At 45.0% G+C, this 25,156-nt stretch overlaps 2 protein-coding genes across 6 annotated transcripts in view; one reads left to right on the forward strand and one right to left on the reverse strand.

The window, feature by feature from the left end:
- AK9 (adenylate kinase 9) overlaps window positions 1-5,114 on the reverse strand; it is a 245,383-nt gene extending 240,269 nt beyond the window's left edge. For 2 of the 3 annotated variants that reach the window (XM_084624319.1, XM_084624321.1), the window contains exons 1-2: window positions 5,008-5,114; window positions 2,231-2,359 (exon numbers count right to left, since the gene is read on the reverse strand). In XM_084624319.1, the coding sequence (XP_084480445.1) occupies window positions 2,231-2,347 (117 nt within the window). In that variant the 5' untranslated portion in view covers window positions 2,348-2,359; window positions 5,008-5,114. The remainder of the gene's footprint in view (window positions 1-2,230; window positions 2,360-5,007) is intronic. The other variant, XM_084624320.1, reaches the window with a different exon arrangement.
- A 793-nt stretch (window positions 5,115-5,907) lies between these two features.
- The window catches only part of FIG4 (FIG4 phosphoinositide 5-phosphatase), a 158,613-nt gene continuing 139,364 nt past the window's right edge, over window positions 5,908-25,156 (forward strand). For all 3 annotated transcript variants that reach the window (XM_084624323.1, XM_084624324.1, XM_084624322.1), the window contains exon 1: window positions 5,908-6,032. In XM_084624323.1, coding sequence (XP_084480449.1) covers window positions 5,964-6,032 — 69 coding nt within the window. In that variant the 5' untranslated portion in view covers window positions 5,908-5,963. The remainder of the gene's footprint in view (window positions 6,033-25,156) is intronic.

Consider the following 25,156-nt stretch of genomic DNA (forward strand, 5'->3'; position numbering starts at 1 on the left):
CTATCAGTCTTTACCGTAAATAGACAGTATCCTTCAAATGAGAGATCTTCAATTCTCATCCTCATCCCATGAGGAAGACCTACTGATCTCAGCCAGGCTTGATGCCTCAAAGAAACAGCTGAAGCTTTCGCTATGGCTGAAACATCTGATGAATTGACAGCTGAACTCAGTTTATGCTTGGCCACACTTCACCCTTTCATTAAAAGAGCATTCAATAATCTCCTATGTTCTTCAGGGAAATAATTTGATAATTTGCCACTCGCATACCTAGAGACAAAAAGATTTTTCTCCCAAACATATCCAAGAAGGAGTGGAATGAGTGCTCTTAGATCTATGAAATGCAGCTTCCATCACTAATGAATTTGAGGAGAGGTGTGTGTGTGTGAAACCATCTGAAAGACCCACACAGGGAAAGTGGTACAATTTATCAGCTTTTTTTGTACATAGGCTGAACTGATGAAGGTGTTGCACAAATCAACTTAGGTGGTTGCAATAACCCATCCAACAGAAGTGTAACCACTTATCTAATAGTTGCTCCTAAAATGTCAAATACAGGGTGTGAGGATACCTCAATGGGAACCAAAGGAATGTCCAATGCCTTTGTCATCCTGTCTACTAACTCCTGGACAACACAACATTTTCTGATGGCGATGAAGCTGAAATCAACTCTACACTTTCCTCTAGAGAGGTTATCTCCCCAGCGTAGGGATCCAACTCTTCAGGTTGCTCCACTAACTCTGCTTCTTCTGATAAAATATTCCTTAAAATCGTAGGGGGACCTATCGGAACCCTGCTATATTATCGGATCCTAGTCTTTCTGTTTCAAGGCTTGAACACCTTCCTAGTGCCATGCAGAAGGTTTCCTCACATAGAAAGGAAAGTCCCGATAATGAGCAGATATAGGCCAGTGAGACCACCTAAACCATGGTGGAGCTTGCCAATCTGGCCAAAAACCCATACTCAGTTCCAACTGAGGCTTTGCCTACCCTAGAAAGGGTTTGATGGGATAGCTCTATTGGCAAACACCCATTAGTGGAGGCACAGCTTATCAGCAAAAGAGTTATTCTTCTAGTATAACATATCAATTCCCTGAACAAAATAGGCCTATAACTGTCTATACTAGAGCTTTTTACCAGTATAGTACTGTAAGTAATCACACCCTAGCTGATACGGTACTATTATCCTGACAAAAGTTTCTAGCGTAGACCTAGCCTGAGTCTGAGCATGCTGAAAATGTGTTTATTTGGCTTAGCTTTTGTTTGCTTCCATGGAATTTTATTCTTACCTTTAAAAGAAGTGCCTTGTAATATGGTGATAGCTGCTCTATCAGTGAATTACATAAACAAAAAATATATACGGTACACACAAGTACTTGCAACTTTCTAATTAAATTGTCTTAGTCAATAGGCCACATAATTTTTAAGGAAAAAGTGAAGCCCTTAAATTACAACAACACAATACAAGCCTCTCAGTCAGGATGTCTTGGTGGATTCCAGTTCTTCCCAATTAAAGGGCAGTTTTATTTAAACAAAGAAGATCTAAATAGTACTTAATATTATTATATGTTTCTGTAACTCAGTTTATTCAATTGAAAGTTTTTGTCTATTACTGATATTTGTTTTAATTTGTAATTCATCATATGTTTTAAATATTAAAATGTGATGAACATAAAAACAAACATATTGGCTGCCATTGTGAAAAGCAGAGGAAAATCTTGGAGAAATCTGTGACCTTTAATCACGATACTAACACCTCTAATTGTAACTGACAAGTCAATTAGGCCCCCCCAAAAAAACCCTACCAAAACAGGCTGAGCAATTGTTATCATCATATTAAGATAACAGAGCACTCATGCTATATAATAGAAAAAAAAACCTATTCCCTTAAGTTTATCTTATTAAAGCAGTTTTCCTGATTATCTGTGTCCATTTAATGAGCCAGCAGGTGCCACTGCAAAAAGTGTCCTCAATTCCTACTGGTTTTAATGAAAGCAAAAGGCGTTCAGCATCATGCAGGATTTAGGCTCCTCATCCTTCATTCCTAAAATTCTTATTTACCCCAACAGTGTTTTGGAATGAAAAAAAATGCAACATTAGGCCCTAGAGTGGCTTTGACTGTATTATTAAGCTAATTTTTTAAAAAGAAAATGTAAAACCTTTACCAAATCTATTTGAGGGAAAATAATTTCTATGAGATGTTCGTATTAAAATATAGAAATTGGATGTCTTACTGGCTTTCCAAGGATAATTAAGCATGTAGGTTTAGACAACAGAAAGGATTTTTCAGCTTCATCTTCATCAAATATATCTACAAAGGGATAATCTTGTTTTTTCTCTGGTGAAGCCATAAATAAAATAGTCTAAATTAGGAAAAAAATAAACTGTTATTTATATAACACCAGGCATAATGGTTTACATATGACTGTGCAGACAGAAAACATAGTGAATAGCAATTGATCATGTTAGTAAACAATGGATATTGACAGAGGCAAATATAACTATTGAGCATATACAATGCGGGGGGGGGAACAACTTCAGAAAATAGATGATCAGAACCTTCATTAAGCCCATTATAGGGGTGCCATTTAAGGGGCGGGGGGCACCTATCCTCCAAGTTTTGTACCACATTTGGGTGAAGTTTGCAGCAGGAGGGAAGATGCTGCCCCTTCTCCCCCTGCTTCACCACTGTCTGCAGCTGCTGCTCTGCACCCGCCACCTCCCATCGTCGTAGAGCCACCACTGGCCATGCTGTTTGGGATGGGGAACCTGCCTCCTGAACTGCTGCGCAGAGGTAGATGGGGGCTGATGTTGGGGTGTCCTCCTCCCCATGTACCAGGGCTGGCAGAGTGTGTCCCTTGCCCTAGCCCCACTGAGCTGCCCTCACTGTGCCAACTAGAGTCTAAGCACATGCTGGCTCCCACACCAGCAGCACCCCCTCTGATACAGCCCCTCCCAGCCCCTAGCTACTCCCTGCCTGCACCCGAAGCTACCTCCCTCTCTGCACATAAAGAAAAGGAGTACTTGTGGCACCTTAGAGACTAACCAATTTATTTGAGCATGAGCTTTCGTGAGCTACAGCTCACTTCATCGGACGAAGTGAGCTGTAGCTCACGAAAGCTCATGCTCAAATAAATTGGTTAGTCTCTAAGGTGCCACAAGTCCTCCTTTTCTTTTTGCGAATACAGACTAACATGGCTGTTACTCTGAAACCTCTCTGCACACATCACCTAGTTACCCCCTTCCTGCACCCTGAGATTTCAAACTTTTTGAGCTGAGCCCACTCCTTTGAGTATCATTTTTGGTTGTGTCCCTCCCCCATTATCTGCAAAAAACTAGTTTTTAGATGCCTAAGTAGCCTCTGGAATCAGGGTTAAAGTCCCCCCCCAGTCTGAAATGGCACCCCTTTTCCTCTTTTCAGACTTTGATAGACTTCCTCTTTTTCAATCCCCAACTCGCAACATGAATCATAGAATATCAGGGTTGAAAGGGACCTCAGGAGGTCATGTAGTCCAACCCCTTGCGCAAAGCCAGACCGACCCCAACTAAATCATCCCAGCCAGGGCTTTGTCAAGCCTGACCTTAAAAACCTCTAAGGAGATTCCACCACCTCCCTAGGTAACTCATTCCAGTGCTTCACCACCCTCCTAGTGAAAAAGTTTTTCCTAATATCCAACCTAAACCTCCCCCACTGCAATTGAGACCATTACTCCTTGTTCTGTCAGATAAACTTTTCTTGATGGCCAGTCAGGATCAGGTCATCTGGGGGTCTCCAATTTCTGCATGGTATCATTAGCAGAGTGTTGAGGTCTGGCAACTCTGATCTTGGGCTATGTCCTGGAGTTTCTCTTTGATCCTCAAACAAGATCCAACTGCCCCTTTCTTCTCCTGGCTTTCCCTTATGTTATGGTGTTCAGTATCCTTACAGATTCACTCTCTGCCTCCAAAATTGGGCCATGATCCTGCAAAGACTTAGGCTATGTCTATACTACATGCTTAATTTTACACACAGTGAGTAGCCCATCAATGTCAACTGGACTATTGATAGTACACAAGGTTAAACAAATCTCTGCTCCTCCCCTATAATCTTCCTACAGGTCCCAGCTCACTCCAATCCTGCAACAGGTCTCACATCCTCCTTTGAAGAGTCTTATGATGAGGTGCATTCACAGTGCCTCCAGCAAACTCCACTCTAGCTTTCTCCTCTACTTGTGCAATGGAAGGTTACATGGCAGGGTCAGAGACTGCAAACCCCGCAGGAAGTAAGCAGACAAGTAGCTGGTTGGGTAGGCTGCTATACCAAGATACCACAAGGCATCAACCTGGATTTGTGTTTTCTCTTCTAGCAAGGGAAATGCAGTTTGTTTGATTCTTTGTTGTTAATATAGCACAGCTCCTCCGGAAACAAAGGGGTTGGGGAGAAAATAGTCTGGTTTGTTTTGCCTACACATTAACTGAATCATCCCACTGCAGGGTGGGGCAGGGTTATCACAAAATCGGATGAGGCTTTCTGTCAGGAGTGACTTGTCCCACCTCCTTCAAAACAGGCTGATGGTCACTTGGGGTGGCCCCAGAAATCTTGTACAACCAGCTCCTGATTTGATTGAGTTAATTAATAAATAATTAAGCCATCGGTCACTGAAGTTTTAACACATTAATTTGATGACGTTTCTAAACATTTTCTCTCCCGCGGGGATACATTTGTAAAACACTTTGGCCTTGGACTAAGCTCCCGGCGGAGTCAGGCGCGGGGCGGGGTGTCACGCGGCTGGCTTGGGGCCGGACACGGTCCCTCCGTGGGGACAGGGCGGCGGGGTCCGCACGGGGCATTGCCACAGATGCTCAGGGCAGCTCGGGCTCTGTCGGTGACTGGGGGGGAAGGGGGACCCTCTGGCGCAGGGCACGTAAGGCCTGTGCCCAGCGCCACACCCCGCACAGGCCGGGGTGGGGGGGCGCCGAGAGGGGGAAGGGAGGCTGGGGCGGGGGTGCTGGCTGGGGCGGCATCACTTACGCTGCGCGGGACAGGCAGGGAACGGCCCCTCCACCTCCCGAGCGCCGGGATCCCTGCTCACCGCCCGGCGCGGATTTGTGTAGCCTCGTAACCCGTGGCAACCAGTGAGCCCCGCCCCGCGCCTGCTGCTCTCCGCTTCGAAACTGAGCGCGCCCCGTGCCCAATCAGCGTGCGAGCCGCGGTCCCCGCGCGCGTGCAAGGGACAGATTTTTAAAGTGGGCGGCGGCGCGTGCGCCTAACCGCTATGGAGAGATTTACAGGCGCAGGGTCTTTCTGTAGCGGTGAATGTGAGAGTAGCACCGGGCGGGAAACCAGCCCCTGAGCGTGGTGTTGCGGAGGTCGGAGCAGTCCCCAGCGGTAACGCGGCGGGGAGAAGCACCCCTTCCGTGGGGGAATGGGGAACTGCCTCTACGTAGCCAGTGACACCCTCTCCCCCAGCGGCAGCCTGGTGTCTGCGCCTCAATTTTCATCGCTTCCCTCCCTCTAACAGCCCGCTTCACAGCCGCAACCCACTGGCACCAACAGCTGAGAGGGCCGCCAAGGCTTCGAGCTCATTCCGTCACGTGACGGGGTCACGGGGGCGCTGTAGGCCGATGCGCTCTCCGGGGCCGCGCCTGCGCGCTGTGACAGCCTCGCTTCCGGTTCCTAGCGGTGGGGAGGTGACCGGGAGCGCCCTCTCCCTGCAGGGTCTGTGCCGGTGTACGCCCGCTGAGCTTCCAACCCGCCTCTGGTCTCATCCGGCTCTTCCCCGGCGCCTATTGCCCCAGAGGCCGGGACCCTCTGCCGCTCTCCCTGACGCTGGAGCCCCCGAGCGGCTCCACAGCCCCATCCGCGGGGCGAGGCTCGCTACGGGAACCCGTCCGTTCCCCGCCCGTTAAACGTCTGTCCCCGTCTCAATTCTGTTCCCCCTCCCCCCGTTGCCGTGGCGCGGGCCCGGAGCCCACCCCGCTATCGCCATGCCCGCGGGGGCGGCGTCGCCGATTATCCGCTGCGTGCAAAAGCTGGTGCTGTACGAGACCAGAGCTGTAAGTAACCGCCGCGCCTCCCCCGCCGGCTCCGCCCTTGCCGCCCGCGTGCCGGGGGGGCTGGCGGGTGGTCTGGGGAACCCGGGGGAACAACAGCAGAGCTGAGGCCGTAGCGGCCGTGGGATGCTGTCATGGGTCACGCATGCGCGCATACACCCAGGCCAGCCCCTCCCCCCCTTTTTGAACAAGGTCGTCCGTCCCGTCCCCCCCCTCCACCCCCGGAGGCCGAGCTGCCACGGATCTGCGAGCCCCAGACTTCTGGCCGGAGATGAGCTTTCTCCGGCTTCAGGGGAGAAGGGGAGCGAGGGTAGGGCTAGGGCCCGGGTTTTGGGAGGCTTAGCCTCGCCACCCACCCGCGCGTGTGTCCCCCTGCTGAGGGCATTATTAGTATTATTTCTGTTAATTGCTGTATCATTTTAGCACCTAGGAGCTCCAAGGGTTGCCAACTGTCTAATCACACAAACCCAAACACCCTTGCCCTACTTCCTGCTGCACCCCTTCTCTAAGGCTCTGCCCTGCTCACTCCATCCCCCTCGCTTGCTCTCCCCCACTCTCATTCACTTTAATGGGACTCAAGTAGGGAGTTAGGGAGCTGGAGGGGGTGTGGGCTCTGGGAGGGAGTTTGGGTGTGGGAGGGGGCTCAGGGCTGGGGCAGGGAGTTGGGCTGCTGGAGAGGGCTTAGGGTTGGGGTAGGGGTTTGGGGGAGAGGTTGGCTCTGGGAGGGGGCTCAGGGCTGGGGCAGGGGGTTGGGGTATGGGAGGGGGTGAGGGGTGCAGACTCCGGCCAGGCGGTGCTTACTTCTGGCAGCTCCTGGTTGGCAGCGCAGCGGAGCTAAGGTAGGCTCCCTGTCTGCCCTTGCCTGGTGCCACTCCCGGAAGCGGCTGGCACGTCCTTGCAGCCCATGGGAGTGGGGGTCAGAGGACTTCGTGTGCTGCCCCTGCCTGCAGGCACTGCCTCTGCAGCTCCCCTTGGCTGCAGTTCCCCGCCAATGGGTGCTGCGCAGTCAGTGCTTGGGGAGGGGGCAGTGCGCGAAGACCCTCCTGCTCCCTCCAGGAGACAGAGGGATGTGCCGGCCGCTTATGGGAGCGTCGCAGAGCCAGGGCAGGCAGGGAGCCTGCCTTAGCCCTGCTGCATCGCTGTACTTTTAGCAACCTAAAGTCTTCCAGTTTGGTTTCAGTAGCCTCCAGGAGATAGAACCCAATTCCGGGAGACTCCCGGTGAAACAGGGAGGGTTGGCAACCCTAGAAGCCCTGGTGGTGGACCAGGACCCAGTTGTGCTAGGCACTGCACAAACACAGAACAAAAAGACACTCCCTGCCACAGAGCTTACAGTCTACATATAAAACGAGCTAACAGGTGGATAGGGACGGATGATGTGTAGGGGAGTACTAGGAAACAATGAGACACTGTTGGGTAGCATAATAGGCTGTGATCTTGGCATGCCAACAGGCATCATGGCAAAAGAGAGTTTTGAGAGGAGTTTTTTAAGGAGGATAACCGTTTTAAAACACTACAGTATTCCACAACAATAATGGCAAGCATTAAGGTGAGGTGCTTCTCTTACTTGCTTTATTATTTTATCATGAGATTAGGTACTTGCAAAACAACAAACTTGACTGTAACAGCAAGAGGATATCTTTGTTAATAGACTAATGCTTTAATTATATTTTTGTTTTGAATCTGTGGAACTGAAGGTGTTGCTATTGTTAATGTAAGTTCCTCAAAACCTCATGTTCAGTGTTGGTCCCAGAATGTTAGAGCAACAAAGTGGGAGGTAATATTTTTTATTGGGTCAGGTTCCGTTGGTGAAAGAGACAAGTGTTTGAGCTATACAGAGCTCTTCTTGAAGTCTCCATGTAGCTTGATAGCTTGTCTCTTTCACCAACAGAAGTTGGTCCAATAAAAATATTACCTCACAAACCTTGTCTCATTGAAACGTTTTGGGTGGAAATATCCTTTAGTGGCCTTTGAAGGCAAGTATTGCAGAGACTCCATTCTCTCAGATAACCTTCATTAGTTTCTGCGGAAGAAGGGCATAATCCTAAAACCATTCTGATATTTTAAATCCAGAAAATAAATTCTGGAGTAATATGTTAACAGTTGGTTTGGGGTGTATTTTAAACTGAATTATTAAAGGGACAGCATCCACTTGAAATCTAGCAAGTTTAATACAAACTGGAAGTAGTTTCAGGTTCTAATCCTGCTGAGGCGTCACAACTGCCAATTTTGGAGGTTTTACAACTATATATTCCTTTCTTTAAAAAGGTTTTCTATCCCCTTTTGTTCTATGGAAGACACACACAAACAAATTGGCTGATTCTACCAGGGAAACTATGAAAATGACTATGCTACCAACTGCACAAAGTAAATAAAATACTTAGTTTCTCAAATTTTTCTAGCATAGGGCCTTACTGCAGTGGAAGCACACGTTATAACATGAATGTTGTCTCAACCTGACTTCTGTTCCTACACAAATTGCTAGCTTGAGTAAAGTGGTGCTTTAAACTTAAGCATGTTGGCTCCTCATTGAGTGTGGATTGAAGCTCAAATGCTGCTGCTCATTGACCTAGTAATGCAGTGGTGATTCAGCTACTCTCTGCTATTGAGGGCTTGTCTACACATACAGTACTGCGGCAGTGCTGCTGTAGTACTTAGTGAAAATACCACGTACACCAACAGAGAGCTTCTCCCCTTAGCATAGATTCTCCACTTCCACAAGAGGCATTAACTGTGTTGATGGGAGAAGCCCAGGAGCTCAGTCCGTATAACTACGTCACTCGGGTGTGGATTTTCCCTGAGCGACACAAATTATACAGTAGAACCTCAGTTACGAACACCTCAGGAATGGAAGTTGTTCGTAACTCTGAAATGTTGGTAATTCTGAACAAAACTTTATGGCTGTTCTTTCAAAAGTTGACAACTTAACATTAACTTAATACAGCTTTGAAACATTACTGTGCAGAAGAAAAATACTGCTTTCCCTTTATTTTTTTGGTAGTTTACATTTATCACAGTACTGTACTGTACTTGCTTTTTTCTTGTCTCTGTGGTTGCCTGATTGCGTACTTCCGGTTCCAAATGTAGTGTATAGTTGACTGATCAGTTCATAACCCTGAGGTTCTACTGTACTGACATACATCTGTAGTGTGGACCAAGCCGAATATAATCACTGTGTAGTTCCAGTATTGTTGTGTGATGTGCCTGCTCTCCCTTGAGCTAGCACAGGTGGAGTAATTTGAGCTAACTGTTGCAGTGAAGACAAGACCAAAGTCATCTTGGGGGTTTCTTATAATAATAGATTCAGAATTTTCACACTGATTTCAGCAGTGCTTTGGGTGTTCATAGGATTTCACACATTTAGAATAAATTGCAGGGTCTCGGCCTTAGCAGATAGAGAACCTGGGTTGCAGTCCAGTTCAGCTGGAAATGATCTTGTGCAACCCTTCAGATCCTCAGTTAACTCAAAGGGGGAAGGGTTGTTGAAGCACACAAAATTATTGACAAAAAGAAAAGGAGGACTTGTGGCACCTTAGAGACAAACAAATTTATTTGAGCATAAGCTTTCGTGAGCTACAGCTCATTTCATCAGATGCATTCAGTGGAAAATACAATGGGGAGATTTATATACATAGAGAACATGAAACAATGGGTGTTACCATACACACTGTAACAAGAGTGATCACTTAAGGTGAGCTATTACCAGCAGGAGGGCGGGGGAGGGAGCCTTTTATAGTAATAATCAAGGTGGGCCATTTCCAGCAGTTGACAAGAACGTCTGAGGAACAGTGGGGGGTGGGAGAGGGGAATAAACATGGGGAAATAGTTTTACTTTGTGTAATGACCCATCCACTCCCAGTCTTTATTCAAGCTTAAGTTAATTGTATTCAGTTTGCAAATTAATTCCAATTCAGCAGTCTCTCATTGGAGTCTGTTTTTGAAGCAAATACTCACCAGCCACCACACAACAGAACCACTAACCCAGGAACCTATCCTTGCAACAAAGCCCATTGCCAACTGCGCCCACATATCTATTTAGGGGCCTACCTTGATTATCATTACAAAAGGCTTTTTCCCTCCTGCTCTCCTGCTGGTAATAGCTCACCTTAAGTGATCACTCTCGTTACAGTGTATATGGTAACACCCATTGTTTCATGTTCTCTGTATATATAAATCTCCCCACTGTATTTTCCACTGAATGGCATCCGATGAGGTGAGCTGTAGCTCACGAAAGCTTATGCTCAAATAAATTTGTTAGTCTCTAAGGTGCCCTACACATTGTTGTTAAAATAAAATTAAAATTCACAGTTGTAAATAAGTCGCCTAAGGTTGTCTGCTATTCTCCCCCTCCTCCCCACGTGTGACAAAATATAACCTCTGATTTGTATTGATTTCTGTCTTGTGTTCATTTTATTATGCCTTTGTGGTTTGACTTGTTTGCTTACTAATTTCTTTGTTGGCATAGGGTTTTTGTTAGCTCATTTTCTGCTTCCCCAGTCTGCTAATTTGTATGAAAAAAAGTGAATCATTTTACTTTAATTTGTTTCACTATCATCTTCATGATAGTGTGAAAATGTGACATGGCTTTTTTCTTAATTATACTTTAGAATGCATACAGATAAGCAAGGGGGAAACAGGCAGTGTTTGTGCTCAAATAAACAATTAGACTGAGATTATAGGAGTCCCAGAGAACATATTAAAGTAACTGAAAAACAAGGAAGTGGTGAATGGATAGCCAATGAGTACACCGTGTACGTAATGCAAAACTAAAGGAGTCTGTAGGATCTTAACAGAGAGGCTGTTTGAGAGCACTGGCTTTTTAATTCTGCTTCTAGCTTCAAAATAAGCAATGAAAGATAGCTATGCATTTGGATATGGAACCCATATATTATTAGGTTAAAAGTCTTATAGATTTCTGCTGACTCTCATCTTATTGATGTTTGTAGTTTTGGATGCTTAGTATTGTATATATTAAGGCTTGGTCTACAATACCAACTTATGTGGGTATAACTACGTCGCTCACGGGTCCCATACCCTAGAGAGATGTAGTTATAGCAACCTAACCCCTCGTATAGACAATATTATGTTGACGGGAGGGTGTCTTCTGTGGACATAGCTACCACCTCTTGGGGCAGTGGAATGCCTATCCTGACAGGAGAGGCTCTCCCATTGGCGTAGATAGTGTCTTCACTTAGGGCTTATCTATACTGGCAAGTTTTGTTGATGAAACTAATGTCGACAAGGAAAAATCAACAAAAGCAAAGTCACCAAAATGTGCCTACAGTTGCTCCCTCTGTTGACAGATCGTGTCCACATTTGGGGCACCTTTGTCAATAGCGAGAGCAATGGACTGGGGGTAAGTATCCCACAGTGCCTGGTGACACCATCTATCGCTAGGGGTTGTGGGAACGTGGAAACGGAGTGCGGCGCATCCTGGGGTGTGCAAAATGTACCGTCATGCACCACTTTGTTTCTCACCCATCCAATGTTTTCTGGCTTCCTTTCATGCTGTTTTTCCTACTGTCATTCTTTTGTAGTGCACGCCAGCATCCGCAGTGAGAGAGGATGGATCCCGCACTTCTCTCCTATTCTCTGTTGGCTGTCATGAGGACATTGTACATAGCAGCACAATTACTTGCAGAGTTACTCACAAAGTTAACAGAGGATGAATCGCAGGCAGCCGAGTGTGATATGGACAGCAGCAACTTCTCAGTGCTTTGTGCATTCACAGAGCAGCTGCATACAGTAGACTGTCGCTTTTGGGCTAGGGAAACAAGCACTGATGGGTGGGATCACATTGTCATGCAGGTGTGGGATGACGACCAGTGAGTACAGAACATTAGGATGCGTAAAGCAACCTTCATGGAGCTATGTGCTGAGCTGTCCCCCGACCTGCGGTGCAAGGACACCAGATTGAGAGCTACCCTTTCGGTAGAGAAGCGTGTTGCAATCGCTGTGTGGAAGCCAGCGATTCCAGACTGCTACCAGTCAGTTACAAATCAATTTGGACTAGGAAAGTCCATCGTTGGGGCTGTATTACTCCAAGTGTGCAGGGCAATAAATCCCATCCTGCTGCAGAGGACCGTGACTCTGGGAAATGTGCATGAAAGAGTGGATGGTTTTGCAGAGATTGGTTTCCCTAACTGTGGCAGGGTGATTGATGGCACACACATTCAATTTTAGTGCCAGACCACCTTGCCTCTGAATACATCAGTAGGAAGAGACACTTCTCCATGGTGTTGCAGGAGTGTGTGGATCACCGCGGGCATTTTACGGACATCAATGCAGGGTGGTCTGTAAAGGTGCTTGATGCACACATCTCCAGGAACAGTGGCCTGTACAGAAAGCTGCAGGTGGGGACTTTCATTCCAGATCACAAGATGACAGTGGGGGATGTGGAAATGCCCATAGTAATTCTGGGGGACCCGGCTTACCCCTTGCAGCCCTGGCTCATGAAACCCTGCACAGGGCACCTGGACAGCAGCAAGGAGCGTTCTAACAGCCTGAGCAGGTGCTGCAAGGTAGTCAAATGTGCCTTTGGCCATTTGAAAGCTCACTGGAGGTGTCTCAATGGTAGGCTAGACCTTACCGAGGATAATGTTCCCATGGTCATAGCCGTGGGCTGCACTGTGCATAATCTGTGTGACTTTGAGGGTGAAATGTTTGCTCAGGTGTGGAGCACTGAGGCAGAGCGCTTGGCTGCACAGTTTGAACAGCCAGATGCCTAGGACTGTCAGAGGAGCCCAGAGGGCTGCTATTAACATCAGAGAGGCTTTGAGGAGCCACTTTGATGATGAGGGGCAGTAACACAGGTCTGCTTTGGAGTTACTTCCCTGTTGCATCCATGTACAATTTTGGGGCCCAAGATCCATGCAACAAAATGCCTTGGAAGCCTGTTCCTGAGAGTGAATTGATTGCTATTCGCTTTTGTAGAACACAGAATAAAAGCGCTGTACTATTAAATACCTTAGCATTTTTTATTGTTAAAAAGGGTAAAACCTCACAACTGTGTAGTTCCAGTTATCATTGTGCAAGCTGTGAGAGGGGGTGGAGTGATGGGGAAACTCAGGAGTGCTGTGAAGTGAAAAGGAATGTGTGGGCATAGAGGGGGTGGGGTTGGCAAAGAATTATGCGTCTACATATGCTGCAGTGGAAGTTGACCACGGATCTGCTCAGTCTGCAGCTGTATCAAAGACTTGAGCATCTCTGTCTGATCCTTCATAATTTTTATCATCCACTCTGTCACTTGCCTAGCAAATGCAGCATTCTCTTTTCTATCCTGCCTTTTGGCTTCCCAGCACTCTTCGCTTTCCCTGATCTGTCTCTCATCACGCTGCAGCACCTCCCAGAACATGTCGTCTTTGCTGCACCTAGGGTTCCTCCTTATCTGCCGAAGCCTGTTTGCAGGGGTGCGTGGTGATCTTCAAGGTCTGTGCTGAACAGAAGAGGCATTGTTACATTCCAGCAAATGATTGAAACATTTTAGTAACAAGAGCCTTTTGCTAGTAGAAATCACTTTCTCTCTGAGACTCTAGGCAGGCACACATCTCCGCGAATGCACCAATCACGGTGAGTGTCGGAAGTGGGGGGAAGGTGGTTGTGTGAACAGACAAAGAGGTCATGGCTTGCAGGGCAGCTTTGCAGGGAACTCATTCTAAAATTATCTCACACTTTTTCACAGGGGGCCAACCTGCTGGCTGACATCTTGCTGCTGTGGGTTACCAGGGAAACCAGGGTACAACTACTGAATGCTTGCAGCTTTCACCCCAGTCTATATGCAGCTCAGTTATGTGCTGCTTTGGTCCCAGCTCCAGTTATTGCTACATGGCATGGTACAGTTTCCTACAATGGGGGAACTAACAAGGCTGCAATCCCTTGGAATCTGCGGCAGAGGATTAACAAGTACCTCTCGGAAACTGTCCAGAGCCTCTCTATGGAGGATTCCCTGCAGGTTTCGATATCCATCGACACCCTGCTTGGCTATGCAGATTAACTACACAGGGTAATGTCCAGCTCACAGAAAACATTACCTGCCTCACACTTTTTGATTCCCGACACAAGCCACAGCAACTTACCCGGTGTTTCATCTGCTTCTTGCTCCCTGTTGAGCATTTCTGGAGTGGAGAAAAGTTCCTGGCTGCCTGCCCCATCGGGCGACCCTGCTGGGAGCACCAGATCCTCTTCTAGCTCAACTTCTTCTTCCAGACTTTCAGCCTCCAGGTTACCCCTTCTTTCTGCTGCCTGCAAAGTATCCAAGGGGCTATCGGCGATGGAGGTGGGGTCATCACTGAGGATAGCATTCAGCTCCTTATAGAAGCAGCTGGTCTTAGGCGCACCACCAGAGTGATGGTTCGCCTCCCACGCCTTATGGTTCGCCCGCCTCAGCTCCTTTGTCTTTGCTCTGCACTGCTGCGTGTCCTGATGATAGCCCTTTTTGCACAAGCCTACAGAAATTTGCCCATATGTGTCCCAATTCCTGCTGGTCACTTGCAGCTCTGACTGAACAGACTCCTCTCCCCATATACTGATCAGATCCACCAACACAGCGGTGGTCCAAGTGGGAGCGCGTTTGATGCGATATCCAGCCTTGCTGACTTGGGAAGCCACCTGGGAAGCTCCTCTGGGAAGTCAGCAAGCAGGAAATGAGATTTAAATTTCCCAGGGCTTGTAAGTGGGGGAGGGGTGGGTTGGTTGCAGGGCGGCGGAGTTCAAACCACTGACCAGAGTGGCAGCATGGGACTTGTGGGACACCTTCTGGAAGCCAATAAAATCGAGGGGGGGACGGACGGACTGGTGTCTACACTGGCTGTTTGTCAACAATAAAGGGAGGGAAAAAGACAAGTCTTTCTCATAGGATGGAAGTTTTTTGTCGCCAAAACTAGGTGTTTTTTCGAAAGAGGTCACATTGCAGTGTGTACGCTATCACTGTTTTGTTGCCAAAAGGCAGTTTTTGTAGTGAGTACAGTAGTGGTTGTGGAAGATCATATCAAATTTGGGGAGTGCAATGTGAGAATCAGAGAGTCCAGAGAGGAAGTTGTATTTACTGAGAGAACTAGTACACATACCAAGATTTTAAGGCATGGACAAAAGGGGCTGGATTTTTGAGAGTGGGAGGACTGGTGGAGTTTAGGAACTGACTGGATGTGATGTGATAAGGTGAAGATAGAGTTGAAATTAGCCACTAAAGCTACACACCTGCATTACAGGGGATTGTGGAATTGTCTACAATGATACAGAATGGACTGGGAGAGAATGGTTTGGGTGAGAACTAGCAAACTCTATTTTCAACTGAAAAATACTTTCCTTGGGAGTCTGGACACTGAGACGAGATCGGAAAGACAATCACAAGTAAATGTAGGCTTGAACAGAGGGAGAAGTCAGTGCGTTGGGAAAGTCATATGGGTGGTAATTGAATCCATGAGAATAGATTAGGTTATACAGCAGGGATCGGCAACCTTTGGCACACGGTCTGTCAGGGAAATCTGCTGATGGGCCGGGACGGTATGTTTACCTGCCATGTCCACAGGTTTGGCCGATGGCGGCTCCCGCTGGCTGCAGTTCGCTGTTCCTGACCAATGGGGGCTGCGGGAAGCAGCGGCCAGCACATCCCTCAGCCTGCGCCGCTTCCCGTAGCCCCCATTGACCTGGAGTGGCGAACTGTGGCCAGTGGGAGCCCCGATCAGCCGAACCTGCAGAGGCGGCAGGTAAACAAACTGGTCTAGCCCGCCAGGGGGCTTACCCTGGCAGGCCGGGTGCCAAAGGTTGCCGAAGTGATAGGTGCTGGGGAGAAGAGAAAGGGACCAAGGAAGGAAGACCTGAGGGACAATGATTGAAAGCAGGATGGAGGAGGAACCAGTAAATAAGATGATGAAGGAGCATTAGGGAAGCTAGAAAGGGAGCTGTTCAAGCCCAGAACCACAAAAGCCTACAGAGGAGAGCAAATATATGAAAGGGGGGAGTGATTGTGCTGAAGACAGTGGACAGAGTTTAGGCCTTCCGACTTAGTAGGGAGCAGGTGATTAGTGAGTAGCTTCAGAAGAATGGAGAGGGAAACTGCAGATTGCAGATGATCCATGAGAAAGATAATGTAACACAGTGAAACTAAGGAACGTAGTGTTCAAGGACAGGGGACAGATGAGACAGAAATTGGAAAAGTACGGAGTGCTTAAAGGAGGTATTTTTGTTAGTAGAGTGGTTAAAGTATGTGTGTGTGTATATATAATATATATATATATATGGTAGAGTGGTTAAAGTAATTGTAAAAGAAGTTGGGAGCTGAGGGAGGGGGCAGAGGATGCTGGACTACACAGGGACAAGGTGGGTGAGATAGTGTCTCCTATTGGACCAACTTCTGTTGGTGAGAGACAAGCTTTCGAGCTTACACAGAGCTCTTCTAAGTAGGGTCAGTTAAGCAGTCATGAGTAAAGCTATATTTAGAAAAAGCCAGTGTTGACTTTAAATACAGTGATAGAAAAAAATAATCTAGAACTGTTAAGGCCTGCTTTTTAAACTGAACTTTGGGTTGATTAATGTTATGATATGTGAATTGGAGTTTGTCCTGGGAAGATTGAGAGCTTGCTTAGAAATAATCAGTCTGCTGCTTGTATTGAGCTAGCTGTTAAACAGATAAAATATAGAGGAAAAATCCAAGGGACAAGAATATGCTGGAAAAACTACACTAAATTGGTTGTGCTAACTTCTTATTATGGAAAAGTGCACACTAGAGGGCAGTAAACCAAAAGGATGTAGAGTAAACCCAATACCCTTTTTTTCATTCTGCAGCAAAGATGGATTGAGCTAGAGATACCTATAACTGCCTGTGTGTTTCCCTCAATGGAACCTACTTGAGAACTCTAGTCTGAACCACTGGCAATATTGCCATGTTTTTTCCATAATTCCTGGAATAGTGTGGCATTGGGCGAGTCACTTAATCTGTCTGTGTCCTCTGTAAAAGGGGATGATACTGCTTACGTATCTTGCAGGGTATTTTGAATCTAAATTAATGCTGTTCTGTCCAGGTTCAGATACAAGCATCATTACCCTAATATCTGAGGGTGGGATTTACAGAGATACTTAGGTACCTAATTCCCAGTTGTGGGCTCCTCTGCGATGCATGAAATTCTTGTGTAACCCAGTAGTTGCTTAAACTCACACAGAGTCTAAGTTTTCAGCATAAAAGTTCCCTAGGTGCCTAAGTTTCTGCCTGAGGACATGTGCACTGCTGTCTCACTTTAGGTGTTCAGAACCCTATCTGCTGCCTAAGCCCCAGGAAAATCCACTTTATAACTTTTAGCATATTGGTTAAAGCACTTCTCTGGGATGTTGGTGACCCAGGTTCAGTTTCCTCCTCTGCCTGATGGGGAGAAAGGAGAGTCCCTAACGACTGGGCTATGGGATACTCTTAGGTGGGGCTCCCTCAATCTCTGTCTGAGGCTGTACCACTGTGGATAAATAATGAGTCACTGGGCCAGATATAGCGAGAGTGATTCTGTAGCCTAGTGGTTATAGCCCACCTAGGAGTGTGAGACCTAGGTTCAGTCTGCCTACTCCAATGACTCCTTAATTATTTATCCACAGTGGAACAACTTTAACAGGAGAGATTGTAGGGAGCCCCACATCACACTCTCTCATAGCCCAGTGGTTAAAGCACTCTCCTGTGAGGGGGGTCACCCCTGTTCAAGTCCTTTCTCCCACTCAGGCAGAGAGGGGAATTGAACTTGAGTCTTACATATCAGGTGAGTGCTCTAATCACTGGGCTAAAATTTATAAAGTAGGCTCCTCTGCTGCCTCTCCCTCCCACACTGTATCATATTGTGTGGAGTGAGGCAGGTGTCTAACTCCTTCTGTCAAAAACCGACTTGAACGCTTAAGCTGCTTGACTCTAGGAGAGGGGTGCCTGGGTGTGGATAGAAGAAATAGGTTCCTCCCTTTGGCCTGGATTTAGGCACCTATTGCTGTATGAGGGGCAAGAGGGAGGACACCCCTCTCTTCAGCATCTTCAATAGGCTGTCTTAGGTGGCTCTCCACCTAGCGTAGTAGTGTGATGTTTATGGACCTCATTCTGAAGTGCCTTTCTCTCCCCATTCTTTGTATAGGGAGCCTAGGCACCTAACTCAGGCTTTGTACATCATAGTGTGTTCCTGTGATTTTTCTAAGAGCCTAAAGGTTAGGCTTTGCATTGCTCAGAATCACAGTACCTAAGTTCTTTTTTAGATTAGGGCTTTTCAGAACATGGCTAGCATATGGCACATTTAGTTCTTTCTCTTTTCCTCTTCTCAAGGGGAGATTGTGGGAGGTTTTTTAAATTTTAAATAAATACTATAGTTTTTGCTGTGTGTTCATATTGGCAAAAGCAAGGTTGAAATGGACCTTGAACTTGGAGCTGAATGTGGTGAAGGGTGTAGTGGCTCTTATTTCCTGTGGGAGTTCATTCCAATCTTGGAGTGGTACCTGAATAGGTCTCCTGCATGCACAGGAAGGAAAGAATTTTATATATAAGTGCAAAATATTTTATTAAAAGGTTGTATGGAACTTTAAAAAGTACCTAAAATACAAGTTTGAACAATTAACTAGACACCTAATAGATAGGGGTTGTTGTGAAAGAGTGGGACTTCTTATGACTCACATCCAAGAGCAAAGCCTTGGAAGACACCCATCCCTTTAAGACTACTGAGATTGGGGAGGCTGCTGAGTTTCTTGCCTCCTAATAATAGGTTCCTGATAAAAGGCTTGGCAGAATGTTTTTTTTTATAATTTTGATAGGTAATATTGATATTTTTAAGCTTTTTTTAAATCGATTTCAGCTTTCACAGTTGAGGGAAATTATGGGAGGGGGTCAGACAATAATCAAGGACACTTTGGTAAGGAGCCTCTGTGTCACAAAAGAGAGGAGCTTTCTTCTGGCTCACTCCAGAGGCCTCACTAAACTTGTGCGGATGGTCTGCCACTCTGTTGCTTCAATGAGGAGGGTCTTGTTCTGTCCCTCAGGTCATTTTCACTTTTTTGATCTTCCTTCCCTGTGCATAGCTACACTGTTTTCCTCTGCTCCTGTTTATAGCTTAGCCAAGCAGCAAAAATAGTGAAGTGTCATAATTCTCTGTTTCTCTTTAGCTATATGTAAATAGCATCTGTGAAACTGATGAGTCTTATTAGTAGGCAATGTTGTTGTAGCCGTGTTAGTCCCAGCATATTAGACTAGGTGAGAGAGACAAGCTTTCGAGCTTATACAGAGCTCTTCTTCAGCTCTTTGCTGCTTGGGCAATCTGTGCAATAGTTGAGTATCTGTCTGCAGACTTGGGAAGACAGCACTGCATTAGTGCACATGTGAAAGGCTGTCTCCACAATTGTAAGAGCGAGAAACATACCCTTATTTTTAGATTAAAAAATGAGGTAGACCCCCACCAGTTGGCAAGGAAAGCTTTCTACTTACCACAGGTAAATAAGCAAGAAGGCTTTTCATGTCTTCCTTAAGATTCCATTAACGTGATTTGAATTGAATATTAATTATGATGCCATATGATGCAGAATCCAGATTTGGATTTTCATTGGGTTTTATTCCTGTAGTTTCTGGGCTGGTACATAGATTTAGATGGTTGGAAGGAAATATACACTGACCACCATTTACAAATCCTAATTTTTATTTAAAAAAATACGTGAGGCTGAGATTTGAAACTTTGAAAAATGGTGGCTGTGTGTGAGCACTGTCTAGGTTTCACAAATATCATCTAACTGGTTAACCGATGGTGGGCTGGTTCAGGGCGTGGTGGTTCGTTTGCTCCCGTGGTGGGCTGGTTCGGGGCGGCAGGGGCTGGGGTCCTGCCAAGGCCGGGATCCCACCTGGTGCGGCCAGCCGCTGGGTTAACGGTTAATGTCCCATTAACGGTAAGCCTAATGCTTACCGGTTAACCTTCTACAGCCCTAATTTTAATAGAAAATCCTAATAGAGTAGATGCTTGTTTGTAGCAACATCTTGTAAGAGCAACTCTGGTTATGAGCTAAATTTCTCCTTGGATCGCTTTCCCTACCATGAATTGTCCAATTGGTAACAGCAACATAGCCACTGCATAAGAGCAACATTTGTGATGTCACATCCTCCATTTACTTGCATCATTTTTTGTGGCAAAAACAGACAAAATGCCAGAAGTCTTTCACTGAAAGAAAAAGTACAGATTATCTGAGACTGTCACTCTGGGGACTACTCAAAACCAAGTTGCAGTCAAGTGGGAGTTGCACAGGTTGACTGTATGTGGAATGTGGAAGCTGAAGGATAAGCTTTTGGCTAAATATGAAGCTGGACAGTTAAACAGCTGCCATAAGAGTGGGCATGAGGGAAAAGCCTCTGATGTTGACGAGGCTCTCTTTATATGGTTCAAGGAGAAGAGAGTGCAGCGAGTACTGCATGCTGGACCTGCAGTCGAGGAAAAAGCCCTTCAGCTTGCTACTTCACTTGGATTGAATGATTTTAAGGCAAGTGACAGTCTGTTTACTAGATGGAAGAAATGCTTCAGCGTTGCTTTCAAAAAAGAGCATGAGGAAAAACCATCGGTGGGCAAGCCAGCAGCTGAGCAGGGGCAGTGCAAAAAGCTTTCTCATATTCTTGAAAGGTTTTCCTCAGATGACATCTACAATGCTGACGAAACAGGATTTTATCTGAAAGGGTTCTGTGCTAGAGGATGTAGAAAAAAATGAAAAGCTAGAAGGAGGGAAAGCTTCAAAAGACAGGGTAAGCGTGCTCGTTCTGTGCCAACATGGATGGGAGTAACAAATGCCCGCTGTTCATGATCGGGAAGTGAAAAAGATCCAGATGCTTTCTGAAGGATTTCCGTAAACTTTCCCCCTCAATTATGTCAGTTCATCAAATGCCTGGATGACAGGTGAGATTTTCATCAACTGGCTAAAGAAGTGGGATTGTCAATTTTGCTTGCAGAGCGGTACAATGTGCTTCTTACTGGATAACGTCTCACACCCCACCCAGGAGTGGTTCTCACCAACATTCAGCTTGAATTCCTACCCTCTAACGCGACATCTTTAATGTAACCTATGGATCAAGATATGAGTAAGAACATGAAGGGACATTACCCATCAAAAACTGCAAACCAGATTATTATTATTTTTTGATGCGGACCCCAATGCAGATGTTCAGACAGTGATGAAAACTGTACATTTTCTAGATGGTGTTCACCTTGTTGCTGCAGCATGGCAAGATGTAAAGGCGACAACAATTTCCAGCTGTTTCAGCAAAGGCAAATTTGTTGTGCCAGTGGAAGGTGTGGAAGACAAGGATATTGAAGAGTTTGACCCCCAAATGATGTTCCACTTCCAGACAACATGGAAAAAGAGGATTTAGTAGCTCCTGTGACTATGGATGAGGATTTGCTCAATTTGGAGGACTAGTTGATGAGGAATTAGTGAGCGTTGAAGCTGCTGCAAAGCTAGAGAAATGAGTGTGTGTTGATGAAACATAATCAAGAGAGTGAGGAGGATTTTGATGAAGTTCCACCTGCAAGAAACCCCGAGCTGTTGAAGGCTTTGAATATACTTTAGCATTTTTCACAGCTAGAGGGACGTGGTTACAGGTCTCTTGGGACATTGAATCCCATTTTCAAAACAAAATTGTGACTGAGAAGAAGCAGAGAAAATTAAGTGTTCTTTCACCTGGAATGAGTGAGTTTACCTTAATTTACAAGTTGATACACACTGTATAAATAGAATACACCTTGATGTGGAATAGTACTTTAATTGAGGTTATTATAGCATTATTATTAGTTTGCTTAGCAGACACTCTTATCCAGGGCAACTTACAGTGCATACAAAGTATTACAGTTTAGTGTGAGTACAAAAATTTTTTATAAGTAGGAGCCAGAGGTTGTGTGTGTTGTCATGGTGGCTGTTTGATCTTAAAACATAAAAACAAAACTTGATACTTCTATATGTTAACTCAATTAATACCGCTTTCTTGATACAATATGGTGGTAGACTACAAATGCAGAACAGAGCATATGTTTAAAATGTACAGTACATATGCTAATGTAATACTGTAGCAATAATAATAAACATACATCACATTATTACAGTTCTAAATTGTTAGTGTGTTCTGTTGCTAATTTGGGTATCAGAAAAAGCATGCTGCCTTTGGTCAGACAAGACTCCCCATAACAGCAACTGCTGCTTAGCAGCAACACAGCAAAAGGTCACCACTATGTTGTTACTAATGAGCATCTACCGTAGTCATAGGGCGTGTCAGAAATAGTTATATCACAGTAAGCTGGACTACATATGAACAAAAAGACAATCCTATTTCATTGAAAACCTTGGAGAATTACTTTGAAAAACCTACACAGGGTTCCTGCAGCTCTTTCTACATTCTTTCACCTTCAGAGCATTGGGGTGATTGCCTTGCAGAAAAGGTAGGACTTGTAGTACCTGTATAGGCAGAGGATTTTTGGAAAACACTGGCACTAACTCTGCAGATTCACGATCCACAGAGCAGAAAAAAAAATCTCTGCACACTCTCTAGCTACCACTAGCAGTATGGCTGACTCATGCATTCTCAACTCTAAGTGTGCTTATGCAATCCTATCCTGTTTGAGAGAGGGGAGGGAGTTTAGTGCAAAAGCTGGGAGGTTAATTTTGGCCTGGTCAGCATTAATTGTTGTGCAGACGTTCCTTTTATTTAAATAGTGTACTTTTTACAGGCCACGTTCTCAAAATTTCCATGGAGCTTCATCTAGAAGCAGCTTGTATAGAAGGGCTTCTTCAGGATCTTGGAAGCATGCACTGTAGCAGCTGAATTTCCGCTATGTTCAAATTTCTTTTCTTTCTACTTATTTTCCTAATCCTTTGGTTCCCTTATGCCATGTAGCACAGGAGAGCAAAGGAATGGAATTTGGCCCAATTTATTTCTGTCAAGTAAATAAAATCTCTTCATATTTATAATGAAAATTGTGTTTTAAGTAATTGAAATTCTTCAGTGATGGTGTTCCAATCTTCTAGGTAATCTGTAGGTAAAATGTGTGGGTTTTTTAAATAATGGTTGTAAAAACACATTTAAAAGCAAGGAAATTGAAAGGTGACACTCAAAGTGTACCATTGAGACTTTTTTCCTCTACAGCATTATAAGTTAACTACTATTGCTTCTAGTTTCAGCAAGCCCATTATCAGCAATAACTATTTCACTGGGGAAACCTAGATCCTAATGACAGAAGTTTAAGGATGACATCTCATTATATCTATTTCTTGATTATGAGTATATACAAGCTGTAAACTACATAGAAAACATGGTCCCTCAAGTCATTTGCACTCTAAATTACAGTACAGTTCAGATGCAATAAGCTCATAAAATTGCTAAGGTATTCTATTTTAATATCCCAAAACAATATCACTGTTGCAAAGCTGTAGTATTAGTGCACATTACTATGTTAAGGTTTTTTAATAAGCACACACGAACTACATGATGATTCAATCTTTATTCTGAAAATTGTGCAGTTTATTTTTAGGTATGTTTCTTTAGAAGAATTTAAAATGCAAAGTATTTACATATTTATAGTTTCTTGAAAGGATCGCTTCCTGAGCTGATAGGTCAGATTCCATTCCATTCCACACAGAAATTCTCCCTCCTGGGAGAGCATGCAGTGACCACTGGTGGCTGACCCTTTAGCTATCCTCAGGAGTGTTTTCACTGTGCAGTGTTGGTCCTGTGTAAATAACCCTGACTCTGACAGAATTTTTCTTACGTTGGATAGTCCCCCACCAGCTTTTGTGAAGACCATACAATTGAGAAGAATCACCACCCTGGCCTATACTTTCTGTCTCATAGAACTCAGACATTCTGCAGGATTAATGGAAGGGGAAGTATGCTGCTTAATTGCCACTATACTTTATATCCAAATAAACCTGATTTGGCTCCCCTCCATGTGCAGTACCAAAAGGACAGTCTAATCCTATTTTAGCAGTGATTATCGTTATTCTGTTAAGACATTTATCACATGCTCTGAGCTCTGGTTTTCTGGTGTCGAATGCAATATATATCAGCAATCATAAAAATATTTTTTGGATGGAAACATTTTTCCTGAACAATTTTGTTGTTGGCTTGGAGGAGGAAGGTGACCTGACTGCAGGTGACAGCTCCTGTTGTGCTGTCCTAAAGGTCAGTGTTCAGCATGTATGCAAGCAGAGAGATCTCCACAGTGTGCTAAAACATTACTAGCCCTGAGCCTATGATCCCAAATCAGTTTTCTTACTAAGGTCTCTCAGCACGCAGCCCAGCATGTTCCCCAATCATTTGTTCAATAGAAAGTGTAATTAGCACATCGCTGTTTGTTACCTTCAGAGCTTGTGTGCTGGGACATATGCCATAGGCAGCTACAGATTTCCTATTGCCACAAAATTACAGACATTTTGTATAAGTACTTTAACTTTTTCTGCACACACAACTTTTGCTGTAACTTTTGCAGTTTTAAAAATTAGCAACATTATTACCCAAGCACCTTCAGTTCTTGGGGCTTAGTTGGGCTTTCTGAAACTGGTTATTTTAGAATTATGTACTGCCTTTCTTGGCATCAGAACCAGTACAATTGCTTGCAGAGTATGATTGGATTTAACAAAATCCTACAAGACAAATATGCCAAGGAGAAGCATGCATCTCCTTTTCGTTTTGCATCTATCTTTTTTTTTTTTTAAACTGCATTAAGGATTATAGTCTGGAAGGTTTAATACAAAATTAATCTTCAGAATATCCAACTTCTGTCGTGAGTAAGTCTCCCTAGTGGGGATCATAAGCCTTTCCTTCTTTGTACACCAATTTGATTTTAAAATCCCTATCTTTTTATAACTTCAAAATGATCTATTTGCCATTGTTTATTGACTGGACAACAAATATATAAAGAGAGAAAACTTAACTACATGTATACAGGTTTCAGAGTGGTAGCTGTGTTAGTCTGTATCCGCAAAAAGAATGAGTATTACTTGTGGCACCTTAGAGACTAACAAATTTATTTGGGCATAAGCTTTGGTGGGCTAAAACCCACTTCATCGGATGCATGCAGTGGGAAATTCAGTAGGAAGATATATATACACAGTGAACATGAAAAAATGGGTGTTGCCATACCAACTCTAACAAGACCAGTTAA

The sequence above is a fragment of the Lepidochelys olivacea genome (genome assembly GCF_965140295.1).
Source record: "Lepidochelys olivacea isolate rLepOli2 genome assembly, chromosome: 3".
NCBI lineage: Eukaryota > Metazoa > Chordata > Testudines > Cheloniidae > Lepidochelys > Lepidochelys olivacea.